The sequence below is a fragment of the Schistocerca serialis genome, chromosome 2 (genome assembly GCF_023864345.2).
Source record: "Schistocerca serialis cubense isolate TAMUIC-IGC-003099 chromosome 2, iqSchSeri2.2, whole genome shotgun sequence".
Lineage (NCBI taxonomy): Eukaryota > Metazoa > Arthropoda > Insecta > Orthoptera > Acrididae > Schistocerca > Schistocerca serialis.
In genome coordinates, this window is record NC_064639.1 from 126,971,634 (window position 1) to 126,997,809 (window position 26,176).

At 41.7% G+C, this 26,176-nt stretch overlaps 1 protein-coding gene across 2 annotated transcripts in view; it reads left to right on the plus strand.

Moving 5' to 3' along the window:
• LOC126456809 (dehydrogenase/reductase SDR family member 11-like) overlaps nt 1-26,176 on the plus strand; it is a 434,906-nt gene that overhangs the window by 349,355 nt on the left and 59,375 nt on the right. For both annotated transcript variants that reach the window (XM_050092601.1, XM_050092602.1), the window contains exon 2: nt 3,204-3,366. In XM_050092601.1, coding sequence (XP_049948558.1) covers nt 3,204-3,366 — 163 coding nt within the window. The remainder of the gene's footprint in view (nt 1-3,203; nt 3,367-26,176) is intronic.

A 26,176-nucleotide genomic window follows, 5' to 3' on the forward strand; every position in this document is an offset into this window, starting at 1 on the left:
GCCTGAGAGCTCCGCGGTTTGCAAAATGAGATCTTCGAAGAAGAGGAATGTTTACTGTGTGACTCAGTAATAGTAGATATGTGGTAATCCGAAAAAAATTGGGAATTATATACCGTACATAGAAAAACGAAATCAAAACTTTAAATGCGGTTTCCTGAGACAGCGTTTTTTAAACTGGTTCCCGGGTTTAAAAACCACTACTCAGTAAAAGAGGATGCTGTTTCGGATTTAAGAAGGTAGACATTTTCCATAAGGCTTGTTATTTATTTACATTTAAAAGCAACAGAGTTTTTCAGTACCTATGTTTTCAAGTAGCCGCCATTTTGAAATGCACTTCAGGAAATTTGATTTCATGCCATAGAGAATTTAATTCTGATAATGTAAATTCGTTTAATTTTGACTGCAGGCCTCTATTTCATCCCCAATCGTGCGAGCCGTTTAGTTGCGCAGTTTGCGCAGAAGTTATTTGACCGCCACTTTGTGCTGCATAGGCTCATTAATCTACTGGCCAAAAACTATTTAAGTGGTGTTTAAGATATGTACTTTTGTTTGTTGGTAAATATTTATGTAAAAACATAATTTTCTGCTGAAAAAACGTTGAACATGCAAAAAATAAGGCTCCGAGACCGGAGAACTCAAATAAATTTAAACCAGTAAACATACAAGGGCTGTACACTAAAGAATGATCATAATTTTCTACGGTCGTAATTTCTAGCTATAGAATTAAATTTTGTGGCATTCTATTAGCTTAATGTGCAACAAACACTCCGTACTTGTTTCGTTGAAGGCATTCCTGTTTCCCGCCTCTGAATGGTGTGCAATTTGATTAAAAATAACAAACTATATCGGAATGATGTTAGCTGGTCATAATAAATAAATATCTTTGGGATGTATACTGTTACTTTTGGCCAAATTATAGCACCATTTTACTGTTCTCCTACGGACAATGTTGTCTAAATTTATGAAACTGAGACATGTTAACTATGGCCTACCGCAACAGTAGAGGTAATGCGTGACGAACAATATACGGCGTTGAAATTCTGCTGCAGCTTAACAAATCTTCGGCTGAGATCTGCGCAAGGTTACGGTAGGACTATGGAGTTCCCTACAGCACAGCTCGAAGATGGTTTAAATTGCTGTTAAGTAGGGAGACAATCAATTTCAACCGGCGTCCAATTACTGGTCTCGCGGAGGGAAACATCGACACCGCTGCTATCATTGTGAGAGAGGATTGATGAATCACCTTACGAACACCGTATGAAATATCCAATTAACACATCACAAAATTTCGGGTCAGCTTTCAATATCGTACTCTTCGACATTTTAAATACGTAGTGTAAAGACTGAATCCCCCTTCGAATGAATGCCAGTGTCATAGCTAGCCTTTCTCGAACTGCTACTGCCTCTTTCAATTTCGCATCCAATATTTTTCCATTTTCCGATCCATCAATGACACAAGGAATCCGAAATATTCTGCAGTGATACAGACGAATTTAGTGGTGGTATCTTCAATGGTTTCTCATATGGGCATCGCCGGCGGAGTAATTCCTTACTTCACCAGTGACGTCCTTATTTTGTTTCCATTTTCTTCATCAAGTACACTCAAGAGCCAAAGAAACTGATACAGCTGCCTAATATCGTGTAGGGCCCCCGCGAGCACGCAAAAGTGCCGCATCGCGACTTGGCATGGACTCGACTATTATCTGAAGTAGTGCTGGAGGGAACTGACACTATGAACCCTGCTGGGCTGTTCGTAAATCAGTCACAATACGAAGGGGATGGAAAACTCTTGCGAACAACACATTGCAAGGCATCCCATTAATGTTCATGTTTGGGGAGTTTGGTTGTCAGCGGAAGTTTTTTAACTCAGAAGAGTGTTCCTGGGGCCACTCTGAAGCAATTCTGGACTTGTTGGGTGTCGCATTGTCCTGCTGGAATTGCCCAAATTCGTCGGAATGCACAATGTACATGAATGGATGCAGGTGATCAGACAGGATGCTTACGTAGGTGCCACCCATCAGAGTCGTACGTAGACGCATCCAGTCCCATATCACTCCCACTGTACACCTCCCACACCATTACAGAGCCTCCACCAGCTTGAATGGTCTGCTACTGACATCTAGGGTGCATGGATTCATGAGGTTGTCTGCATACCCATACCCGTACATGTCCATCTGCTCGATACAGTTTGAAATGTGACTCGTCCGGCCCAGGCGAGGCATAAAGCTTTCTGTCATGCACTGATCGAGGATACACGAGTGGGCCTTCGGCTCCGAAAGCACATATCGATGATGTTTCGTTGAACGGTTTTGCACTCTGACACTTGTTGATGGTCCAGTATGGAAATCTGCAGCAATTTGCGGAAGGGCTACAGTTCTGTCACGCTGAACGATTCTCTTCACTCGTCGTTGGTCCCGTTCTTGCAGGATCTTTTTCCGGTCGCAGCGATGACGGGAATTTGATGTTTTACTGGATTCCTGATATTCACGATACTCTAATGACATGATCGTACGAGAAAATCCCCACTTCATTGCTACCTCGGAGATGCTGTGTCGCATCGCTTGAGCGCCGGTTATAGCACCACGTTCAAACTCACTTAAATCTTGATAACCTGTCATTGTAGCAACAGTAACCGATCTAACAACTGCTCTAGACAGCTGTCGTCTTATAGAAGCGTTGCCGACCGCAGCGCCGTATTCTGCCGGCTCACGTAACTCTGTATTTGAATACGCATGCCTATACCAGTTTCTTTGGTGCTTCATTGTATGTGTACAGTATCATCGTGAATATGAACGCGGATGCAATATCCGGAGGTACGACAGTGTACGCCGAGTTGGCTATCAGGCCCTATCTGACGGCTCATCCTTTGCCTACTTCTTCCAGGACAGGTTTCGCTCCGTGTCAACGAAGGGACGAGACGGGCGTCTCACCCAGTATCCTCCACTTCGCTATGCAAGTGCCGTAATCTCACTTCTGAACAAGGCATGGTCAGTTAGTGGTAGTACAAAACTTGTCGCGTTATCTCCGCGCTGTAAAAAGAGTCACGGAAATCGTACTAGTCAAATATCTTAAGTAAAGATAAGAAAGTTCACAATCTCATACAGAGCAAAACATTAAAGAATAGGCTTCACTAAGAGTGAGAGAACTGCTTTCATTATTTTCATCTTTCATGAAGACAGTACGGTGTTTGTGCCTCACAACAGGAGCTGGAACTCAAAGACGCGCCAGGGAAGCTGCACGCGATCGCCGGGGATGTGAGCGACGAAGCCAGCATCCTGGCTGCCTTCAAGTGGGTCAAGGACAACCTGGGTGGTGTCGATGTCCTTATCAACAACGCTGGTGTCTTCCCGCCGAATAGTGTTACAGGTATGATCAATGCTTTGCATTTTCTTCTGTCGTTCATTTAAGCTGATCTGAAAATACCAAACGTTTAAAGCTGATGCTTTACTCAACATCTGTATATAACATTGTGCAAGCCACCTTAAGGTGCATGGCGGAGGATACCTTGAACCACTGCTACTAATTTGCTTTCCTGTTCCATTCACAAATGAACCCAGGGCTAGTCGTTTGCTTTCTTGCTCCATTCACAAATGGATTTCTCTTATCTTGTCTTCGAGGACCCTTCGCGAAATGTACACTGAGGTGACAGAAGTCATGTGACAGCGATAGGCATACAAACAGATGACGGCAGAACCGCGTACACAGGGTATAAAAGGGCAGTGCACTGGCCGAGCTATCATCTGTACTCATGTCATTCATGTGAAAAGGTTTCCGACGTTATTATGGCAGCACGATGGGAATTAACAGGCTTTGAACGCGGAATGGTAGCTGCAGCTAGACTCACGGGGCATTCCGTTTCGGAGATCGTTAGGTAATTCAGTATTACGACATCCACAGTGTCTGGAGTGAACCGAGAATATCACACTTAAGGCATTACCTCTGGGCACGGACAACAGTGGCGACGACCTCCAGAAGCGTTTACGTAGAGTTGTCAGTGCTAACAGACAAGCAACACTGAGTAAAATAACAACAGAAAGCAATTTGGGGCGTACGACGAACTAATGGTTTTGGTCAGTGCGGCGTAATTTAGCATTATGGGCTATAGCAGAAGATGACCGACGCGAGTGCCTTTGCTAACAGCAACGCCTGTCTTGGACTCTTGACCATATCGGTTGGTCCCTTGTAACCTCTCCACACAATTTAAAGAATAATAATGGAAAATGGAGCCAAGCGTAACCTCCCAACAAAATTGATAAATGAAAATTGACCATAAACCCACAACAATATTAATTAAATAATGAACCATGAACTGAATGTAACATCTGAACAGAAATAATTAAACCTGATAAATTTTATAAAGACAGCAGCGCTGACCTTCGGCCCTATATTGTGAATAACAAAAGCAAAAATTCTTACCTCAATAAAAACTGCATCTATATCTGCTCTTATTTATCGACACAGCTTCGCGCAATGCTGGCGTATATTTAATTTTGATTCTTGGAGGAAATCCATAGGAAATATTCTTTAAATTGGAATGAATTTTTTTCTTTAAAAGAGTTACTTTATAAAAAAAATTATTATTGGGGCATTTTTTGAACAAATTAATTACAATTAACATACATTATTAGATTTGCGCAATGCTGCGTCTTTACCTTCTACAACAATACACATCGTCCCGAATCGTGACCAGAGTCGCGAGAAGAGCACACCGCCGACGCATGCCGACTTCTGCTCGGTACAACTGTCCACTCGCTACTACTGTCGACTGACTACTACTACAGACAGAGTACAACTGAACACTCGCGCGGTCAAGCGCAGACTAGCAACGATAAATAACTCTCTGGTCAGAGATTCTGTCATGCCTCGCCATCGCTGGTAATGAATACATACGTGTTTCATAACCCTCCACTGGGGGGGGGGGGGGGGGGGGGGGCAAAAATTTGGCAGCGATGGTGAGTCATTTGGACTTGCCATGAGCAACAAATTTTTGTTAACTAACTAACTTTACAATCACAGAATATAAGGACATATAGGTGTAGAACATGAAGTAAATATAGTGCACATGCACCGAGTACTGAACATATCACGTAATGACAAAATATATATACAATGAGTACAAAACAAATTAACAAATGACATAAGTGCACATGCACTGTAGTTCAGAACATATCAGCAAATCAAAATATGTATAGATCATGAATACAAATCATGTTAGCAAAAATGATTTTCACTGTGTTACAAGAATTAGGATAGGAAAGGGAAGGATTGCATCATGCTTGTAGCACTTTAGGTTGCACGCAGCTGCACTGAAAGTCCATATCTTTCTACAGAAGCACAACACCAAGTGAGACAATCTGAAGTTCTTTTTCCAGAAGTATTAATCAGCGTAGCCAAGACACTGAAATGTCGTAGTAATATCCATGCTATCTTTTTGGTAGTACATTAGGTACACCAAACAGTGGGACCATAATAGCATCTCCATCGCTCACGGTGGTGGACAGCATGTCGTGTCAACACCACGTTCTTGTAAGGTACACCCACGTAGAATTAGTGCAAAAACCAAATATAGTGCTCCATGATCATGAGGATATACAGGACAAACGGATATTGCAGTAATTCCAGGTAATTAGGTCAGAAGGTGAAGGACATTAAGTCACATACTAGTCTTCATTGAGAATTACACTAATAGTTGGTGGCACTCATTGCCCAGTTATTGAACATTTCTGTACCATGTATGTAGTATTACAGAATAATGTTCATGTGTTGTTTTACAGAGAACATTGGCACTCATTGCCTAATTACAAACCATCAGAAGTCATCATTAAAAACAAGAGCTAATAAATCACATAGTATTACAGAATAATGTTCATGAGTAGTTTTACAGAGAACATTGGCACTCATTGCCTAATTATAAACCATCAGAAGTCATCATTGAAAACAGGAGGTAATGAATGACATAGTATTACAGAATAATGTTCATGAATTGTTTTACAGAGAACATTGGCACTCATTGCCTAATTACAAAGCATTATATATATATACATATATTAAGCAATGCATTGCGTTGGGTAATTACTGAAGAATGAAAATATTTGCTTTTGAGTTGTTGCTGCAAAGGAAGATGTGTAACGTCATTCGTCATGAGTCAGCTGTAGCAAGATTATGAAACAAGTAGAGTATATGTAATCACATTCATAAATGACATAGGTTTAATCACCAACTGCTTATAGCACATTAATTTCATGAATAATTTCTCCTGCAAAATACAAAAATGGATTATTAAACTGGAAGAAGAAACGCATTTTATGCTGAAAAGTAGTGAATTTCGAATTAACAGGTAGTGAAATGTGTATAAAAAAAATGTGTTCCCTAGCTGTTCTTTCCAAAACCTTCAGTCATCATACTATGCAATATAACACATACTATCAAAACGAACTGCAGTAAATACTTAAATAACTACATAGCATCTCTTAACTAACAGCAAATATATAAACTTCATCATTATTTTCATCTGCAAAGAAAAACTTCATTATCCATATCACCATAACTCCATTAGTATCATCACCTGTAAAGAAAAACTTCATTATCCATAGTAGCATACTCTTCATCATTATTCATTATCATCTGCAAAAGAGTCACTTCATTACTCATTACACAACTATTCCTTATTTCTAGCATATTTCATCACTAAAACTAAGATGTGTAGTGCTGTCTGACAGCCTTCATCAATCGCCTTGTATTCTGAAAGAAAAAATTAGTTAAGACTGCTATTCTACGATGTGTATAGTATATTTTTGTTAATGCTTGTTAATCCTGATCCATTTACTCTTCATCACGAAGTATTGTATCCTCTTTCGTTCATTCCGAAGGTGAAATTCCCATTTCTGTTTAATTTATTTCTTTTATACGTTATTTCTTTCTGAAAATGATGAACAAAGATTAATGTCTTGCATTTAATTCATATACCCATTAGATAAAAACTGGTTTATAGTAGCATAATTGAGCATACAGCATAGCACGACAGAAAACGTAATATGTCAAAAATATAGATAGTGTTCAAGGCAAAAATGTACCCAGTGTATCACAATGTAGCAGCAAAAAACGAAGTAAAGTAGTCACGATGTTGAGATATCATAAGGCAAAAATGTCAAAGTCAACTGGTGTTTGCTATATCTTCTATTTCATAGTGCATACAAACAAAACAGGAAAAACAATCGTACACACATAAAAATGGAAAATATGCACGGTCTGATGTGTAACGTCAAAAAAAAGCGACCTGCTAACCTTCCCTTGCGGGCACTTGCCAAGAAAAATACGACAATCACCAGTAAGTAGTCACATAAATATAATTGCATAAATGGTCATAAAATGTGTAGGTTCATCTGGAAAAATATGCATGGTCTGATGTGTAACGACAAGAAGAGCGACCTGCTAACCTTACCTTGCCGAGCACTTGCCAAGAAAAATCGACAATCATCAGTAAGTAGTCACATAAGTATAATTACATGAATGGTCATAAAAGTTAGCAAATGGCATTACAGCATGTTAAATCATAAAGTATCTTCATTCAATAAAAGGTTTGATATTCGATATGTGGTGGTTTCCTTTGGTTTTTCTGGTTCTCAAAGTTTCGACGTGTACTAAATTGGGGTGAGGAATACTGCGAATCCGATATGGACCTGCGTATAGAAGCTCAAATTTACTGCATTTACTCTTTCCTTTGTTGGATAAATAGTGTGTACGTACTAATATCTTCTGTCTAATGTGAAATTCACGGCGTGTACAAACCTGCTTTTGCTGTCTTCTCCGGCGCTCTGCGGCACGTTTGATGTTGTTCAACGCAATGTCAATTATTTCATGGTGTCGTAGTCGACGAGATGTAGGAAAGTTTACTAATTCTTTAATTGTGTTAGGTGGTTCAACATTTTTCAGTATAACAGACGGAGATAGCATAGTGGATTCATTTGGTATGGAATTAATTACATCTTGGAATGAGAGTATGTGTGTGTCCCAGTCAATATGTTATTTATGGCAGTATATTCTACACAGTTTACCAATTTCTTTCATTAATCGTTCACAAGGGTTCGAAGAAGCATGGTGCCTGGATATATACACTCCTGGAAATGGAAAAAAGAACACATTGACACCGGTGTGTCAGACCCACCATACTTGCTCCGGACACTTCGAGAGGGCTGTACAAGCAATGATCACACGCACGGCACAGCGGACACACCAGGAACCGCGGTGTTGGCCGTCGAATGGCGCTAGCTGCGCAGCATTTGTGCACCGCCGCCGTCAGTGTCAGCCAGTTTGCTGTGGCATACGGAGCTCCATCGCAGTCTTTAACACTGGTAGCATGCCGCGACAACGTGGACGTGAACCGTATGTGCAGTTGACGGACTTTGAGCGAGGGCGTATAGTGGGCATGCGGGAGGCCGGGTGGACGTACCGCCGAATTGCTCAACACGTGGGGCGTGAGGTCTCCACAGTACATCGATGTTGTCGCCAGTGGTCGGCGGAAGGTGCACGTGCCCGTCGACCTGGGACCGGACCGCAGCGACGCACGGATGCACGCCAAGACCGTAGGATCCTATGCAGTGCCGTAGGGGACCGCACCGCCACTTCCCAGCAAATTAGGGACACTGTTGCTCCTGGGGTATCGGCGAGGACCATTCGCAACCGTCTCCATGAAGCTGGGCTACGGTCCCGCACACCGTTAGGCCGTCTTCCGCTCACGCCCCAACATCGTGCAGCCCGCCTCCAGTGGTGTCGCGACAGGCGTGAATGGAGGGACGAATGGAGACGTGTCGTCTTCAGCGATGAGAGTCGCTTCTGCCTTGGTGCCAATGATGGTCGTAAGCGTGTTTGGCGCCGTGCAGGTGAGCGCCACAATCAGGACTGCATACGACCGAGGCACACAGGGCCAACACCCGGCATCATGGTGTGGGGAGCGATCTCCTACACTGGCCGTACACCACTGGTGATCGTCGAGGGGACACTGAATAGTGCACGGTACATCCAAACCGTCATCGAACCCATCTTTCTACCATTCCTAGACCGGCAAGGGAACTTGCTGTTCCAACAGGACAATGCACGTCCGCATGTATCCCGTGCCACCCAACGTGCTCTAGAAGGTGTAAGTCAACTACCCTGGCCAGCAAGGTCTCCGGATCTGTCCCCCATTGAGCATGTTTGGGACTGGATGAAGCGTCGTCTCACGGGGTCTGCACGTCCAGCACGAACGCTGGTCCAACTGAGGCGCCAGGTGGAAATGGCATGGCAAGCCGTTCGACAGGACTACATCCAGCATCTCTACGATCGTCTCCATGGGAGAATAGCAGCCTGCATTGCTGCGAAAGGTGGATATACACTGTACTAGTGCCGACATTGTGCATGCTCTGTTGCCTGTGTCTATGTGCCTGTGGTTCTGTCAGTGTGATCATGTGATGTATCTGACCCCAGGAATGTGTCAGTAATGTTTCCCCTTCCTGGGACAATGAATTCACGGTGTTCTTATTTCAATTTCCAGGAGTGTAGATCGGAGAAATGTTAATAGCTCGTAACATACGTGTCCATATAACAGATAGAAACTGTGGTCCATTGTCGGAAATTACTTTCAACACATGCCCTACATGAAATAGAAAATGTTTTACAAATGCTTTCGAAACAGTTTTAGCAGTAGCTTTGCGTAACGGTGTGAAGGTAACAAATTTTGAAGTGAGTTCAACAGCGACAATGATGTAGCAAAAACCTCTATTAGTTCTGGGAATCGGACCAAAAATGTCTACAGCGGACATATGTCTCAATTTAACAGGTACAATGGGATGTAATGGAGAAATATGTGAAATCGTATCTGATTTAGCTTTTTGGCAGATTTTACATGACGCTAAAACTCGTCGAATACGTTTCTCCAAGTTCGTAAAATAACGGTTCTGTCTCAGTATAAGAAAACATTTTCTGGCTCCGTAATGTGCGTAACTTAAATGAGTATACCAGATTAATTTGTTAACAAGTTCGTCAGGAATGCATAATAACCAATTGTTGCTGTCAGGATGAGAGCGGCGAAACAGAACGTCATTGCGTACAGTCTATTGGTTTCTAATCTTAACATTATTCCTATCTTGCCAAAGGTGTTTGATCTCTTTCCATACGTTGTCTTTACTTTGCTCTTGTGCTATGTCTTGTAATGACGACGAAATGAAATTTTCAAATGCAACTTGTTGAATGCACATGACGCTGAAATTTGCTTTGCGGAAGCTGGTTGCGATGTCTTGCTGATTGTTGCCGTGAGAACGAGATAGTGCGGCTGCTACAACATTTTGTGTGCCGGGAATGTGAACAATTGTAAAATTAAATTCCTGCAAATAAAGTCTCCATCTGCTTAATCTGCCGTGAGTAAATTTAGCCGAAAGTAAAAATTGTATCGCTCTGTGATCTGTGTAAACGGTGGTATGTCTTCCATAAATAAAATGCCGAAATCTGGTAAAAGCCCAAACAACACATAATGTTTCAAGTTCAGTAACAGAATAATTGCGTTCAGTAGGTGACAAAATGCGACTTGCAAATGCGATGTTTTTAATTACTGTAGAATCATCTTCTTCAATTTCCTGAAAAATATGTGCGCCTAAAGCGGTGTTAGAACTGTCGGTGGCAATGGAAAAATTTCTGGTAAGATCTGGGTGCGATAAAAGTGGTGCATTCAACAAAGCATGTTTGAAATAACATTCTCGTGAACAAGATTCTGCGTGTCAAAAGTATTGCTTGCGTTACTGGAATATGCAACCTGTACTGTATTTAATCAAATTCTATCTGACGTGTTATTATTTTCGGGAGGATCCCGTGGCACTTCCACTATTTGTACTGTTCTGTTATTTCTTCCTGACGTATTACGTTCTGGATGATACCTATTGTCTGGTTCATTCATGATTATTTGTTGTGGCGGATATTCTTGCTGCTGATAAGACCGACTGTTATTAAATATACGCTGAAAATTGTGCTCATTATTTTTACGTCTGTCGTGATAGTCATTTCTATACGGCGCATTGCGATAGGAATTGAAATAGTGTGTTTTCTGTACGTAGTTATTTCCTTGTTGCTTTGCGTTACTATTTGTTGGAGCTGAGACTACACGTGCACGCGGCGCAACATCAGAGCATGGTTGACCTTGTACATTACATTGTTGGTTAGGTATGCTAACCGGTTGGTTTTGTTGCTGTTGTGGTGAAAAACCTGTATTGTTACCAAAATGCGTTCGCTATTGCTGATAATTTTACACATACTGATGATTAAAATTTTTTCTGTTATTAAAGTTCTTGTGGTTATCATTTCTGGAGCGTCTAATGTAAAATTGTCACTTTCGGTAAAACTTGTCTTATCAGGTTTTCTTTACACGTTTCTTAATCCTAGGTAGAGCAATAGTTAAAGAGTTGTTTTGATAGATATAAAGGATAGTAGAAGAGAAGGCAGCAGTGCAGAAAACTAAAGATGAAACAGCACTACTACGGCTCGGGGCCCTGTGCACGCTACGGCACATACTCATTAAAGCGTAATGAATCCCCTGAGGTCTATTACGCGCTGCAGATAAACTTTAGCTTTTGTGTTGCAAGCAATGTCAGTGGAAATTCGAAAGCAAATTGCTGTATCCATGCTAATTCAAGTTTCTGCATTACAGGCAATGCTATTGAAAATACAAAAATAAATTGTCGAATACAGTTCAAAGCGTGTATCTGTGCTCTATCATTATCAAATACTTTAGATTTTATTACAGATACAAATTGCTTATAATCGACGTTCTTGTCACTGAATGTGTGAACAGGTTCACGATTACATAAGAATCTGTTTCTCTGTGTCTTTTCGGATTTTAAGTCGCGTAGCTTTTCGGATTTTAAGTCGCGTAGTCTCTGTAAATTGCTTAAGTTACACTGGCTGTACGAGTGTGAGAAATGTTCGGAATGGCGCGTATGCTGTGCCGTGTTATTAACTGAAATATTTTTTATCTCTGTTACCTCTTGCTGTAAACTTGACAATTTTCTACGTAATGTATTATTAGACGAATCTATCTCATTGATTGTTTGCTGTAGAATTTGGAATTCAGGTGTTTGGTTAAACGAAATCGGTGAAGTATCGTCCGATTTGCTGTCATTATTACTTTCGATAACATCAATACGACTGGCCAATTCATCACATTTTTCAGTCAGTATTTTTACCTGATCATCGTTTTTAGTGTCAGAAGCATTAATTTGTTTTTGTATTTTACGTGTGGTTTCGTTCAATTTTTTAACGTCAGCTTTAATGACATCAGAATCCTGTGTTAGTTCTAATTGTTCGAGTCTGTCGGTCACTGTTTGAAAATCTACTGTGTATGTATCTGTTTTTGATTTAAGATCGGAAATTTCATCACGCAATTCGGTGTTCAACTGTTCGATGGTATTAATTTTGTCCGATACTGTAGCAATATTGTTGTCTACGTATGTTTTTGCTTTCACAAACAATTTACGTTTATCTTCCTGTCTTTGTGCGGTAATTGTTTCCATGACTTGTCGTTTTACTTTATTTTGTTCCTATATGACTTTACGGAAACGCGTTTCACTGTTTTGTAGGTGGTGATTAAAACGTTCGTCAATTTGACTGTTCTGTTGGTCGAATTTCGCGTCTATTTTTGTATCCAGTGTGCGCGAAAGTTCTGCTGTCATCAATTTAAATTCGTCCCGTAACTGTGTTGCTTTTCCAGAGCATTGTTTACCGACTGCACTAATTTCGCCTCTAAGTGCTTCTGTTGTAGTTGTTTGCATATCCCTTAATTCTTGAGCAACAGATCTAATTTCTTCACTACTTTTCCTAGCACAAGCCTCAATTTCCTCACGTAATTGTACTTTAGTATCATGACATTGTGCGACAACGGCTGAAATCTGTTCACTAAGTTGTTTGAAGTTTTCACTATTTTGTTTGTGATTGTTGTCTTGTTCTTTCTTCTGTTGTTGTAAAAATGCCATAACTTGATTCCAGCCAAAATTATCGGCTCTATTCTCCGTGCTGTGTGATGGCGCACCTGCAATCGTCACGTTTTGTGTGACCATTTGGTCATTCTGCGATTCACCAAAAGGTTTGCCAATCGAATATGCACTGCCAGTCACTACACCAGAATCAAATAAATTTGTTGTACTCTGATTACACTGCTCATTTTAATTAGAAAAATCTGACCGTTCGTCACGTAAATTCTGCAAACCGGTTGTGTTAAGCTGGGCAGCGCTCATTGCAACAGAACGCCCCTCGTCATCAATTGTCGTCAAATTAACAGAGGGCACAATTGAATTCGTTTGTTCATCATCAAGATAACAATCATTATTAGTGGTCGGTACGCACTGATTGTCCGTAAATGGAGGATTGTCATCATTACACTGCGTGTCGCAAGTACTTACGGTCAAGTTGTTTAAGTCGGCTATTTCACTCATTATACTTCGCGATGTACTGTTAACAGTCTTTCGCGGCATTTTTACACAAATCACAATTATTCACAAATGGAACAAAGACAATGCAAAATCCAACAAACACTATTATAACTAAGAGCAACAATTGCCGATGATCTGTGGAAGAAAGATTGACAAATTAAAAAATGCGTTGCGCCAATGCTAATTACATTACGTAAATAAGAGCAGATATACGACTACTTCTCAGAAGGTTCACAAAGAAATACGATTCTGGTCCGGATGTCGCCAAGTGTAACCTCCCCACACAAAAAAGGTTAAATTAAAAATGGAAATGGAGCCAAGCGTAACCTCCCAACAAAATTGATAAATGAAAATTGACCATAAACCCACAACAATATTAATTAAATAATGAACCATGAACTGAATGTAACATCTGAACAGAAATAATTAAACCTGATAAATTTTATAAAGACAGCAGCGCTGACCTTCGGCCCTATATTGTGAATAACAAAAGCAAAAATTCTTACCTCAATAAAAACTGCATCTATATCTGCTCTTATTTATCGACACAGCTTCGTGCAATGCTGGCGTATATTTAATTTTGATTCTTGGAGGAAATCCATAGGAAATATTCTTTAAATTGGAATGAATGTTTTTCTTTAAAAGAGTTACTTTATTAAAAAAATTATTATTCGGGTATTTTTTGAACAAATTAATTACAATTAACATACATTATTAGATTTGCGCAATGCTGCGTCTTTACCTTCTACAACAATACACATCGTCCCGAATCGTGACCAGAGTCGCGAGAAGAGCACACCGCCGACGCATGCCGACTTCTGCTCGGTACAACTGTCCACTCGCTACTACTGTCGACTGACTACTACTACAGACAGAGTACAACTGAACACTCGCGCGGTCAAGCGCTGACTAGCAACGATAAATAACTCTCTGGTCAGAGATTCTGTCATGCCTCGCCATCGCTGGTAATGAATACATACGTGTTTCACCCTAGAGAGCTGGAAAGCCGTGGTTTGGTCAGAGCTGATGGCGGGGTTCGGGTGTGGCACGGACACCACAAAGCCATGGACCCAAGTTGTCAACACGCCACTGTGCAAGCTGGTGGTGGCTCCATAATGGTGACGGCTGTGTTTACATGGAATGGACTGGGTCCTCTAATCCAACTGAACCGATCATTGACTCGAAATGGTTATGTTCGGTACTTGATTCCATTTGGAGCTGTTCATGGACTTCATTCTCCAAAACATGTCACGAGACCACTATTGTTTGCGACTGGTTTGAAGAACATTCTGTACATACGAGCGAATGATTTGGCAACCCACACCACACGACGTGAATTCCATCAAAAATTTATGTAACATAATCGAGAGATCACTTCGCACACAAAATTCTGCACTGGCAACGATTGCGCGATTATGGAAGGCTATAGAGACGGCATGGCTCAATATTTCTGCAGGGGACTTCGAAGGATTTGTTGAGTCCATGCCCCATCGAGTTGCTGCACTGCGCCGGAAAAAAGGATGTATCCCATTATCTCTGGGTACGTTTTTGGCCGTAGTATCGTTGTGCAGTGTATGGTAAATGCTAGTTATGTCCGCTTTCCCAGTAGTGCCGGGTCAGGTTAAGGCCCAAGCGACACAACCGACCACTTTGGGCGCCAAGCTGGCAGGGGTGCCATAGGTGCCCAAGTGCAAAATTTGTATACAAGGTTTTTCAAAATTAGCAGTGAAAGCTGACGCGGTTCAAAGCATAACGATAATACACACATAAAAATGTTTTGCATCACCTCGGTTTCGAGAGTTTCAGAACCTGTTCAGAAAATTGGATTAGAGACAACATAAACATCATTTTCACCTTTTTATTGCTCGTGAAAACCACACATCGCATATTGCACCAGCATACCGCGAGACCTTCAGAGGTGGTGGTCCAGATTGCTGCACACACCGGTACCTCTAATACGTCCCCTAGCATTGATGCTTGCCTGCATTCGTCGTGGCACACATCCACAACTTCATCAAGGCACTGTTGGTCCAGATTGTCCCACTCCTCAACGGCCATTCCACATAGATTCCAAAGAGTGGTTGGTAGGTCACGTTGTCCATAAACAGCCCTTTATAATCTATCCCAGGCATGTTCGATAGGATTCATGTCTGCATGTCTGGAGAACATGCTGGCCACTCTAGTCAAGCGATGTCGTTATCCTGAAGGAAGTCATTCACAATATGTGCACGATGGGGGCGCGAATTGTCGTCCATGAAGACGAATGCCTCGCCAAAATGCTGCCGATATGGTCGCATTATCGATCGTAGGATAGCATTCACGTATCGTACAGCCGTTACGGCGCCTTCGTGACCACCAGCGGCGTACGTCGGCCCCACATAATGCCACCCCAAAACAGCAGGGAACCTCCACCTTGCTGCACTCGCTGGACACTGTGTCTAAGGCGTTCAGCCAGACCGAGTTGCCTCCAGACATGTCTCCGACGACTGTCTGGTCGAAGGCATATGCGACACTCATCGGTGAAGAGAACGTGATGCCAATCATGAGCGGTCCAAAAAATGTTCAAATGTGTGTGAAATCTTACGGGGCTTAACTGCTAAGGTCATCAGTCCCTAAGCTTACACACTGCTTAACCTAAATTATCCTAAGGACAAACACACACACCCATGCCCGAGGGAGGACTCGAACCTCTGCCTAGACCAGCCGCACAGTCCATGAGTGCAGCGCCTTAGACCGCTCGGCTAATCCCGCGCGGCTGAGCGGTCCATTCGGAATGTTGTTGGGCCCATCTGTACCGCGCTGCATGGTGTCGTGGTTGCAAAGATGGACCTCGCCATGGACATCGGGAGGGAAGTTGCGCTTCATGCAGCTTATTGCACGCAGTATGAGTCGTAACACGACGTCCTGTGACTGCACGAAATGCATTATTCAACATGGTGGCGTTGCTGTCAGGTTTCCTCCGAGCCATAATCCGTAGGTAGCGGTCATCCACTGCAGTAGTAGCCCTTGGGCGGCCTGGGCGAGGCATGTCATCGACAGTTCCTGTCTCTCTGTGTCTCCTCCACGTCCGAACAACATTGCATTGGTTCACTCCAAGACGACTGGACACTTCCCTTGCTGAGAGCCCTTCCTGGCACAAAGTAACAATACGGACGCGATCAAACCGCGTTATTGACCGTCTTGGCATTGTTGAACTGCATACAACACAGGCTGGCACCTCCTTCCTGCTGGAATGACTGGAATTGATCCTCTGTCGGATCCTCTCCGTCTAATAGGTGCTGCTCATGCGTGGTTGTTTACATCTTTGGGCGAGTTTAGTGTCATCTCTGAACAGTCAAAGGGACTGTGTCTGTGATACGATATCCACAGTCAACGTCTATCTTCAGGAGTTCTGGTAACCGGGGTGATGCAAAACTTTTTTTGATGTGTGTAGGAGCAAAAACGTTCCCGTGAACACGTGTCTTCAAACGAGCTACCACGAATTCCGTATCAAATATTGGCCTATTTAGTACAAATGCATTTGAAATGTAAGCTTTTCCATTATCTTCCCTATCTAACAGAATTTCACCACACAGGAGACTTCAAGTGAAACTTTTTGACGTTCAAAGGCCTGTAACGTCCTGCACTTATCCCAAGAAGGAAAACCTGCTTTGGTGAAAAGGGCAACGAGCTCCTGCGAATTTCCATTAGTATTGCCATCACTCAGCAATATAAGTATTGAGTGTTTCTCGGTTCCTGTGTCTCAGTCGAGATGTGTGACAACACGAATCCTATGCGCACACGAACGCCCACGTCCCTGAGGAATTGGTTGAAGCAGTCTGCAACACGTTCGCTGTTAATTATTAATCTTGTTTGTTATCGCTGTTACCTATTCAGGAGTTTGAGAACCGACGCCTAAGTTTACAATCTGAATTTGTCAAAGCTGGTTTCACGTATCCAACTGTTCACTTCTTTCTGTACCATTGCTTTATCCTGGCATATGTTGTTATTTTGACAAGTGAAAAATGCAGACAATACGATTCTTACATCGACTCTAGCACTGTGTATTAAAATAAGGAAAGAAGACGTTGGTCCAGGCCGAATGACTGGTTACGCTCGTAACCTTACGATTGATGGTGTGTTAAAGTTCTGTGAATGGTCAGAAACAGTTAACGACTTATTGGAATTTATTTGCTCTCGTTTTCCGTAAAACGGCGCAGTTATACGAAAAATCCATCCCTATCCTCCGATACGCCTTAGAATATACCTATGTATAAGGATCGGAAATTACTGATTTGTCGATTTTCGTTGTGTATACAGTATCTGGTTTTCGCCTACTTGATAGGGGTATTAGATGCTTGTCAGTTTATTTAACATTTTGAAAATTGTATTTGATGTTGCATTTAAATCTGCTCACACATCATTAACTTATCGGCTCACTGCGGTTAATGGTCGAATAAAATTACAGGTGCCTTACGACAAACTCTTGTTGAAAGGGGCCCTTTTCACGTATCTGATGTGAACTTTCCCGGTGGTCAGAGAAGTAAAAGATTCACTGTGACAAATTAACGACGAAGAAATATTGGATTTTTTGTTTTTCTTTCAAACTTATCATCTACCTAAAGTTAAGTCGGGATTTTAAGACCGGAAAAGTAACTCGGGATATCAAAGCCAACGCGGAAAAATCCCGAACTATATAAATGCATACCACCCATGGTAAGCATTACTTTTGCGTTTGCGTCATAGCAAAGTGCTTGATAAAGAAAATCACAGGCTCATTCAGGCTGAGACTGAAATTCGTGTTTAGTATTAAAATGTTACTTTGCGTCATACAGTTCCTGGGGACACAAGGGGTTGGCGTTTCGAGAATAAGCAGGTATTCTCTTTAAATAAAATAACAGAAATTTCTTGGAAATAATAGAACACATCACTACATTTGATGTTGTTTTGAAAGTGAATCTATGAAGTGTAGCTTTTCAAAAACAAAAAATATTCACTACCTCCGTAAAGTAGAATAAAGTGCATTCATCACTTTCTTATCAGCATCTATTCAAGAGTACGTTTTAAATGAATCTTAAAAAAAGCAACATACCATTGAACTATTTTAGACTGTACACTTGACATGAGTGGCACAGAGGAAATGTCAATAATCATTCGTTTTGTTTAGATAGAGCCTGCTGAAGAAATAGTTTTCAAGGAACATTTCCTTGGCTATATTCCAGTTACAGGCACTAATGATGAATGTCATGTTAAGCGAGTTGGTAAGACGGTAGATTCCTTTAGAAGTTGTCAAGGATATGATAACTGTACGAATATGAAGCGGGAAAACGAAGGAGTTCAAAAAAGAATTGTACACCTTAATAGTAGATCACTATTTGTTCTATTTGTGGTTAATTTCTTTCGCCTAGTAATGAATGATGCAGTTCTATCATGCATGTCACTCTTAAATTTTTGAGTGCAGTTCAAGAAGTTTTCAGTTTGCTTTCTGCATCAATTGGGAAATTTGAAGGAGCGTGTATCTAGTAGCAAGGGGATAAGACAGGTTCTGGCGTAATGGGGGCATTGTTGTTCTTAAGTAAACAAACCGCTCGGTTGCACTAGCCGGATTTAATGATTCTTATGTAAACATACTGCTCACTTGGGCACATGTTTTGTTCATTACTGACTGATGAATATATGTGAATGCAGCTTGCCGCTAACTTGGTGTAATGTTTTGTCTGTACAGAGGTGTATCTGTCGCCTTTATTACCCCTTCACTCTCACACATAAATCGGTACAATAAAGTTAGGGCCTCCTGTTTTATCTTTAGGCTGATCCGTGATAAGACAGGCAAACAATTATACTGATGGAGGATTCTGAGTATTTTCTCGAATTTCATTCGCTCTCTCTCTCTCTCTCTCTCTCTCTCTCTCTCTCTCTGTCCTTTATCTATGTACAGTTTTAAATATAATATTTCATTTACGTGAAATCAGCCTAATAGAATCTCTGGTGGAGCCCTTCGTCTTAATATTCAGCGGCTGGCTTGCTGGAAAAGATCTTTACCTTTGTTATTATTGTTAAGCGCTGCATTCAGTTGGGAAAATCGATAGTTTGAACAATTCGTTCATTTTACGACAGACTTAGAATTTCAGATGTGGACGAAGCCTTTTTCGACGATTTTATAAAAACTCGGTGACTGCAGGCTCTCTTCGTCGCAGCTGAAACTTCCCCACTAATTACAGGGCCAAGGCGATCGTCAATGATTCAGACAAAGAACTCATTCGTCATTCACTTTAGAATAAAAGGGTCACAAACCTTATTTCTGAGGAAAATTGTATATTCAATCCATCTCCATTACATGTTCCGTTTTCTGTTGATTCCAAGTCTTACTTAATTTGCGTTTACAGTCTTTCTCTCTCTTCAAATAACCCGCTAGTGGCACAAACGTTAATAGCTCGCTTTAGCGAGAAGAAAAGCAAATATGTCTCTTTTAGAAGCCCGTCAATCTTCCAACAGATATTTCCGAAGCTGTCCTTCTTACCCGTCTATAATAACCATGGAGAATACATATATGTATCTCTGTTATTCCAAAGAATAAACGTACTAGAAAATTACCTTGACGTCGACGAGCTGTCGGCGCATATATTACTAGAAAATCCGATCAGATACTTTTCAAAAGTGAATAAATGTGGATGATTTGATTGACCATTATTAATTATTGCGTGGTAGAGGGTAATTTTCCGTGGGGAGATTACACAGTGTCAAATGCTTTCTGGAAATCCAGAAATATGGAATCTGTCTGTTCCCTTTCATACGTAGTTCTCAGTATATCATTTGAAAAAAGGGTAAGCTGAGTTTCGCACAAGCCACGCTTTCTAAAACCATGGTGATCTGTGGACATAAGCTTCTCAGTCTCAAGAAACTTTATGATATTCCAACTGAGAATATGTTCAAGAATTCTGTAACAAACAGAAGTTAAGGACATTGGTCTGTAATTTCGCGGGTCGGTTCTTTTATCCTTCTTATACACTGGAGTCATCTGCGCTTTTTTCTAGTCGCTTCGGACTTTGTGCTGGACGAGACATTCATGATACATGCAAGCTGAGTATGGGGATAATGCTGTAAAGTAATCTTTGTAAAATCGAACTGGTATTCCATCCGGACCTGGTGATTTATTCTTTCAAATATAAGTTGTTTTTCTACGTCATCGATGCTTATTACTATGTCGTCAATACGGGCGTCTGTTCGATGGTCAAATGACGCTATGTTTGTACGATTCTCCTGTGTGAAAGATTTCTTGAAAGTGGAGTTTAAAACTTCGCCTTTCGTTTTGCTATCTTCAACTGCCACACCACTCTGGTCAACAAGGGACTAAATAGAAGCCTTAGACCTGCTTAGCAGTTTTATGTAAGACCGGAATTTCCGCTGGCTCTCTTCCAGATCCGGGGCAAAGGCGTGAAGGTGGCAGTTGTTGTATGCTTCGCACACAGATCTTTTCACAGACGCACAACTCTCTACTAGCCTTCGCTTGTCGTCGTTTGTGCGTCTCCTTTTGAACCGTGAGTGCAACAGCCTCTGCTCCCTCAGCATCTTCCGAATTTCGTTATTCAGTCATGGTAGGTCTTTTCCATCCTTTGACCAGTCACTAGGCACATAACTGTCCAGACCTAGATTTACGATTTGCTTAAACTTTGCCCATTATTCCTCTACACCCGTCTTACTGGAACTAAGTGATGCCAATTCACTGTCTAAGTGAGATGCTAAAACTGCTTATCTGTTCTATCTAGTAGAAACGCTCTCCTAGCCTTCTAGACTGATTTATGACCTTTCGTAATCATAGTTGCTATAATGATGTCATGATCTCTGATCCCCGTTTGTATACTGACATTGTCGATAAGGTTTAACTTTGTACTGGGAAACATGTGCGCTAGAAGCAGCGGATTTAGAGTTATTCAAGAAAAACGTAAAAAAAAGGGACCTTCAAACGCAACCCCCGCTCACTTTTTAACTGGTGTTATTTCAGTATCACGTGAAACGATATAGTCCCAGGGGCCTTTTCAAATGTCAAACGTCTACAAAGTATGTTTGCAGACTGAAGCGATGAATGAAAATTTGTACCAAGGCCAAAATTCAAACCGGGATCACCTGCTCACTAGACACATGCGCTAATCACTATGTCATAGTGCTAGGGAGGTGTAATGGTTAGCGAATCTCCTTAATGAGCAGGTGATCCGGGTTCGAATCTCAGCCTTAGCACAAATTTTCATTCGTCTCTTTAATCAGTATTAAAGATGTTTAGTACGTTGTTTATGACTCTCCCTCCTACCGCAGTACAAAAATTTGCGTCTACACGATTTTTTTCCGCCTATTCGTCCACTTTTGGGTTACAAGTCAGCAGATTCTCGGCAGCAAGTGAAGAACGTCGTTCGCGGCGGGGGGCGAAACACGAGGGGCTATGTTCGTCCACTAAACCACGAAGACCCAGCTAAGCGAATTCTCCTCCGCGCTGAGTAATACGATTGGCTGGCTAGAGAAATGCCTTGCCGTTCCCAACAAAATATAAAACTACTCTAGCAGACGAAAACAATGACTATAGGTTCTCTAATATGGACAAGTGCTTATCGACTCTCATATCAATACATGACATGAACGTCGCCCACGGGAGACGATTTCAACTGCACTGAAGAAAAACATACTCCACTTGTCTGTGAGCTATACTGCCATGTGACATGGGACCTCCTCTCATTACAGCTACCTAAACGTGGGAGTCTTTGTTATACCTCGTAGTGCGTGTATTGTGATCAGTAACATACTATTTTATAAAAACCAGTCGGGGCTGGTGGTCGAGATGTAAAGCGCGTGCCTTGAAACCGAAAGGTCGTGTGATTGAATACGGGTCAGACCACAGGTTTTTGCAGGCTGTCTTTATCCTAGACTTCACTTCTCAATTATGTGAAGATTCTTGGTTCGGACTCCTCGTTAAACTGTAGGTCCTCTCTCTCTTGTTGGGTAACTGGGGTAGGTTAGGCGGATGCAAGTCGCTGAAGTAGCATCCAATTGAAAGACTTACACCAGGTCATTACGCTACATGAAATAATAATAATTATTATTGTGATGTCCTCCTAAGTAGCACAGGTTCAGTAACAAACACAAAAACAGAAATTAGCATCTCAAAACAATCATCCCAACCGATTAGATTGATTTTTATAGGATACTGACGTGGTAGATTATAAATATTCGAAATGAGAGGCTGTGCACGTATAACTGTAGTTTGCTTGACAACAATTTCACTGCCTTGCTTAGCTTCCTGCAGTTCATATCCAGTGACCGCACACAGAGACTGGTTGGTACCGTAAATTGATCGCATTGCTACACCAAACTCATCAACGTGACTCGATACCACAGACATCAGCGATGTCCCACTGATTGAAGACCACACCTCTCCCAACAACCCTGCAGCACACTCACGTTGACGTCAATATAGTGTAGAACATTCCAGAGCTCGTCTAGGACGTGGCCTCATCTGAAGGAGTCAACATCATAGTACAGGACCAACACGATAGTTAAAGCTTCTGATGAAATGTACTTCGTTGCTGTTGAACACTGTGCTGCAAGAGAAAAATTGTTAATTAGTGGATCAAGTGACGCTTTGCCAATCCAAGACAGTTGCAGTTTATCAAAATTATCTCATACTCCTGTAGCAAAGAAGTGTGTCAAAATTAAGTAAATCTTCTATTCGTGTATGTAACAAAGTGAACTAATATTTCATGCGCCCTAGCTTCATATGTCATCTCACCGAGCAGTCAACAACCTACAGTTGCGGCTCTACGAAAGTAGTTTCGCCTCGTCATAACAGACCGCCTTAGAGGCAAATAGATGTCATCTTCGGAGAGACTATTCCTAGCAACTTCCATCCACTGTCAGAATAATTAGTGCAAAATAATGCACCTCCGCATCAGATACCTCCCCATTACGCCCCACCCAGGCCGACCTGGAGGAAGTTATAGCGTTCTGCTGGTTGGGAGAGATAGCACACATGCACTGACTTCCAAGAGGAGTGTGAGCATAGTCACATGGTCTTGTTGAGAGTACATCTCCATGACGCTCTAGGAATAGTAACAGCGTGGCTTAGGTGGTTCTCTTTATGAGCCCGGAGTTGTTCAGCGCTCCATCAACAAACACTGGATTATTCGAGGCTACAGGTCTGCAGATCATGATTCCCAGTTTCGGTCCTCTACGTCGCTACTTTGTACTGTATTGTACTCGAAAAAAGTCATTGCACCACAAGTTTGTCAATAGGAAGTCAAAACTGTTGTCACATCGCTGACGGACACGGAGTGCTGAGGCAGTAGAAGAATATAGCAAAAACAGCAAGCGAACAAGTCTTCTTCCTGTCTCCCGACGTGTCACTTGTCGAGTGTTCACAGACTGGAGTCAGACGCACGATCCCAATTTACGCAAATACTCAGCAGCGCAGATGTTGACAATCAGCACATCCAGTCTCAAGCAAAGCCTGGAGACGCAGTCAGAAGGAATCAGTGACAGTCTTGGAATGCAATCAAGAAATCACATCTGTTGTCGAACCACCACTTTGCACTCTGCCGTCTGCAGCATCTACTAGCTGCAGAGGACTCTATGTACCGGTAAGATGAAAATTGTCTTTGGTGCTAATATTCTGTCTCACACGTAAACACATAACCCGTGAGCATCACTTTCTGAATGTTGTATATGGGCTAGTGTGTCTTTTTCGCTTCCAATAATTTTTCTCTTGTCAAAAATATTTCTGTTTTTATTCACCTAGACAAACTGCGACCAGGCACATATTACATCTATATCGTCATCTACATCTACTGGCTACACTGCATTTCACACCTAAGTGCCTGGCAGAGGGTTCTTCGAACCACATTGAGGCTATTTCTCTACTGTTCCACTCTCTAACGTTTCTGAGAGAAAATTTCGGATCCAGCCACACAGCTGAAGCGATTCTCCATAGGCACGCAAGTTCATTGGAAGTCTCTTGTGAGGTACAGCGTCAAAAGCCTTCTAGAAATCTAAAAATACAGAATCAATTTGAAATCCCTTGTGGATAGCGTTCATTATTTTCTGTTTCACAAGAGCAATATTTTCTGAATCCGTGCTGACTGCGCGTCAGTAGGGCGTTACCTTCGAGGTAATTCATAATGTACTAATACAGTATATGTTCCAAAATCCTACTGATATGAGTCTGTAATCCAGCGTATTAATCCTATTTCTTTTCTTGAGTATTGGAGCGGCCTGTGCAATTTGCCAGTCTTTTGGTGTGGATCTTTCGTCAAGGGCGCGGTTGTATATGATTTCTAAGTTGGAGGTTATTGTATCAGGATACTCTGTAAGGAACCTTATTGCTGAGCTGTTTGGACCGAATAAGTTACTTATGTTGGTAGTCGTTCTCGATTCGAATTCTGGAATATTTACTTCGTCTTCTCTGGTGAAGGAATTTCGGAAAACCATGCTTAATAACTCCAATTTACTGGCGCTGTCATCGGTTATATTGATATTGCGCAGTGAAGGTACCGATAGTGTCTTGCGCCGGTGTACTTTACATACGACCAGAATCTCTTTGGATTTTTTGTCATATTTCGAGGCAGTGTTTCATTGTGGAAGCTATTAAAAGCATCTCCGACTGAAGTTCGCTCTAAGTTTCGAGCTTCAGTAAAATATCGCCTAACGTGGAGATTTTGTGTGTGTGTGTGTTTTTTTTTAATGTGGCATGCTTTTCTCACTGCTTTTTATATGAAGATCAATGAATTTTCGTAACTTCATAAATGACCTAGACAGAGGAATATACTTTTTTATTGAAGGACCAGGGAGCCACGGCACCAGTCAGAGGCGACACTCCCAGCGGCCGGTTTCCTCGTTTCCTAAGCCCAGATTTCGGAAGAAAACTGCTAATGGTCCTAACCGACACACTGCATACAACGCTGTCTCTAACCTGCAATGACTTTCTATCACCTTTAGAAGTGTTCATTTTGCATTTTATGCTAGTGTTGCTTCCAAGTGCAAACTGAAACCAAAGCTAAGGTTTCCGTTATAAATGTTATAACTTGTTACATGCACCTGAATATTCGCTCCCAGTTGAAGCAACAGCTGACCGAGATAAAATGTTCGTGAGGGAGGACAGTGGCTAGTGGTGATAAGGATGATAAGAAATTATATCAGACACTGTGAATCAGGTGATAACAACGGAAATTACTAACGAAGCTTGTAGCGTGGGCTGAAGAGCAGTAACAACAATTATCGCTGTTAACAACAATGACTGCGCGTGCTTTTTTTTCTCTGGGAAGTGATTGGAGATTATTTGAACCTCAGTTGACACTCTTCCTGTAGAAGCAAACAAAAGTTCCTAAAAAAAGGAAAAAGTACAATAGTCTCGAGAATAAATATGTTGTAACGGTTCAGATTAAGACCTAACCCCGAGGTCTGCCGAATTTCAGACATGAGATTAGTTCATTGGAAGCCAAATCATGGCGTATAAAGAAACTAAGGCGAGAGATTCTATACCTAACTGACAAGCAGGGCTGGCGGCAATGTGAGAACGAACGTGCATCGAGAAAGACATACATAATGTGAGAGTTTGTTTCAATCTACTTCATTGAGTGTGTCATTAATTTCAAAATGCTTATGATTACGAGCGGTACACGTCCCACAAGAATAGTTCTTGTGATAAATAAAAATTATCATCTAGTCCTAAAGAAATCCTTAGATACACATTGCCAAGAGCCAAGTAGCCT